Source organism: Monopterus albus, unplaced genomic scaffold (assembly GCF_001952655.1).
Source record: "Monopterus albus unplaced genomic scaffold, M_albus_1.0 scaffold235.1, whole genome shotgun sequence".
Classification (NCBI taxonomy): domain Eukaryota; kingdom Metazoa; phylum Chordata; class Actinopteri; order Synbranchiformes; family Synbranchidae; genus Monopterus; species Monopterus albus.
The window spans coordinates 9148-12408 of NW_018128115.1; the positions used below are offsets into that span (position 1 = coordinate 9148).

The following is a 3261-nucleotide window of genomic DNA, read 5'->3' on the forward strand; positions in this document are numbered from 1 at the left end:
GGGATCAAATACTTATTTCATTCATGAAAATGCAAATTACTTTATAACTTTTTTTGTAATAATTTTTTCAGGATTTTTTTGTTATTGTTGTGTCTCTCACTGTTCACATAAACCTACCATTGACATTGTAGACTGAGCATTTCTTTGTTAGTGGGCAAACTTACAAAATCAGCTGGGGTTCAAATCATTTTTTCCCTGACTGTACATCCACTGTATGCATCACTCTAAAATGGATGGGGCACTACTGGAGTTTCATTTAACTCTCCCTTAATGGTCAAAAATTAGGGAGACAGTTAATGCAGCTTTAAAGTTTGATTTAATTCAAGGTTTACACCTTTGTTGGACTCAGTCTATAATAATACTCAATCAAAATTTGGACAGGTGTGTATGTTAGTGACAGGATCTGATCACAGGTGTGTTGTGAGTGGGCAGAGTCAGTATGAGGGTCTTACTGAGTGTATGAATGCTGTGGGTGGAGTCTTACCTGCAGAGTTCTCTTTACAGATGAAGCGCATCAGTTTCATGAAGCCCATGGAGATGCTCTGTTCATACAGGTCTTCTCCTCTGGTCACAGATGCCCAGTGTCCAGCCGGATACTCCCGCTCCTCGTACAGCAGCTCACCCATCTGTGGTGATCAGACATCCTGTCTCAAAGTGATGCTGAAAAACTGGTCCATGCATTTGTTACCTCCAGGCTGGACTATTCTAACTCTTTACTATCAGGATGTCCCAGTAAGTTCCTAAAAAGCCTCCAGTTAATCCAAAATGCTGCAGCCAGAGTACTGACAGGAACTAGCAAGAGAGATCATATCTCTCCCATATTAGCTTCTCTCCACTGGCTCCCTGTAAAATTCAGAATAGAATTTAAAATCCTTCTCCTAACATACAAAGCCCTTAATGACAAGGCTCCATCATATCTTAAAGACCTCGTAGAGCCTTATAATCCCAGCAGATCATGTGATAAAAGAGCGGCTGTGAATGTCTTTTTTAAAACTTTGTCCCTGAAGCAGTTTGAGGAGTGTACTCTTACCATGTACTTAGTACAGTGTCACAGTGCATGTACCCACCCAAGAGCAGAAGGTAGACTCCAATGATGGTCTCTCCCTGGTCTGACAGAGGAGGGTCTCTGCCCTCCCTCAAGATGAAGCTGTGGTTCCTCCAGGGGGGGGTGGCGGCAGCTGAGCTACTGTCCAACGACATGTCTGAGCCAAATGGGAGCTGCTGCTGTTTGTGAAGAGCCACTGTATCTGCACTTAATCTGGGGTAAATATAGAGTCCTGATCCTGGTTCAGCTCCCCAGCAGGACTCAGCAGGGCTCAGAGGTCACACAGGGTAAACAGCAGCTCTCTGATTGGCCAGTAGATTGATGATACAGTAAACACTCAGCAGGTGAATAGATTCAATATGTACATGTGACTGTGTTTACTGTGTTAGAAGTAACAAGTACTTTTACTCATGTACTGTAGGAAAGCACTAGTTTGAGGTATTATAATTTACTTTAGTATTTCTATTTTACTTTGCCTAATACCTTCCTACTTCCAGAATAAACTATAATACTTTGCACTACGTTTGTCAGAGAGCTGCAGGTATTATAGATTAAACTACCAGCAGTGTACACAGTGTATGTAGTTCTGTTAAGTCTCTATAAGTTTCAGTTTCCTTAAAAAAGAAAACTCACTAGAATATACCAAGAAGTGGTAAATGTAATCTTTCCTGGTCATTTTATTATATCATTTCCTTTTATTACATGACATTGCGTGGTAATAAAAAGTATTTCAAAGTACAAAATTTAACAGGAAGTGTAAAGAGGAAAGGAGCTCAGAGCATCATGCACTTGTTTCGTGACTTTGTGCGAAGGCAGGGGACAGGGACATTTTCATTCACGTGTTTACTTTATTTCGCAGTAAATACTGCGGTGAACGGCAGGGGGCGGCACCGCTCCGGTCTGTGCAGCGGAGGAGCAGCAGGCGGGCTCCAGGAGCACAGACTCCTTGCGTCCGCCCGCACGCCTTCCCTCCTCCAGCTCCGGATCAGACGGTTCAGAGACCGACACTGGAGAGTCCAGGTAAGACCGCTTCACTTTGACGTCGCAGTGTTCTCCTGGACCAGGGACACCTGAGTGGCACCTGTACGAAGATCCTGCTGTAGATCAGCGACGAGAGACGGACCTAGGATCTGTGGTGGTCTGCACTTAGTCCGGGTTCCCTGTACTGGATAAAGGTTCAGACTTTACAGTGTGAGTGTGTCGCAGGTAAATGGAACCTGAAACTGAGGACTAATTGCAGTGCCATTTTAATTTGCTGTTTCTTTTTTGTTGTTTTTATTCTTAGCAGCTTTCGGGACCTCTGTGGCTTGTTGCTGAAACCCAGCCTTTTGGTTTCCCTGCTGTAATGATGAAGATAATATCAAAATGTGTGATCTTGTAATGGATATTAGCAGAACCGTTTAGACCCCTCCTGACAGGTGTCTTTTATACAGGTAACGAGTTCAAACAGGTGCAATTAATACAGGCAATGAGTGGAGGATAGGAGGGCTTGCTTCGTAAAGACAAACAGGTCTGTGAGAGCCAGAATTCTTGCTGGTTGGTAGGTGATCAAATACTTATTTCATGCAATAAAATGGAAATAAATTATTTAAAAATCTAACAATGTGATTTTCTGGAATTATTTTTGTAGATTTTGTCTATTAGGGTTAGGGTTAAATGACGTGAGGGTGAGATGACTTTTGTTGTGATTTGGTGCCATAAATAAAACTGAACTGACAACGCAAATTAATCATTTAACCAAGTTTGACCCCAACTTCTTCCCGTAATCACAGCTTGGATGGTTACCTGGCTGTGTGTTATAAGGGATGATACGATGACTGAGTACACATCACGTGGTGCAGCCAGTTTACATGCAAGCTGTTTGGGAATTTGTAGCAGACGTTACCTCATACAGTGAGGAACAGAAGTATTTGAACACCCTGCGATTTTACAAGTTCTCCCACTTAGAAATCATGGAGGGGTTTGAAATTCACATTGTAGGTGCATTCCCACTAAGAGACAGAATTTAAAAAAAAAAATTCAGGAAATCACATTGTATGATTTTTAAAGAATTTATTTGTCTTGCACTGCTGAACATAAGTATTTGAACACCTGAGAAAATCAGTGTTAATATTTGGTACAGAAACCTTTGTTTGCAATTACAGAGGTCAAACGTTTCCTGTAGTTCTTGACCAGATTTGCACACACTGCAACAGGGATTTTGGCCCACTCCTCCA

General features: G+C 42.1%; 1 protein-coding gene across 1 annotated transcript in view; it reads right to left on the reverse strand.

Annotated features, from left to right (window-relative positions):
• soul4 (heme-binding protein soul4) overlaps positions 1–3261 on the reverse strand; it is a gene marked incomplete at its 3' end in the record, with an annotated part of 27359 nt that overhangs the window by 7233 nt on the left and 16865 nt on the right. The window contains exon 4 of the mRNA XM_020620221.1: positions 485–626. Within this exon, the coding sequence (XP_020475877.1) occupies positions 485–626 (142 nt within the window). The remainder of the gene's footprint in view (positions 1–484; positions 627–3261) is intronic.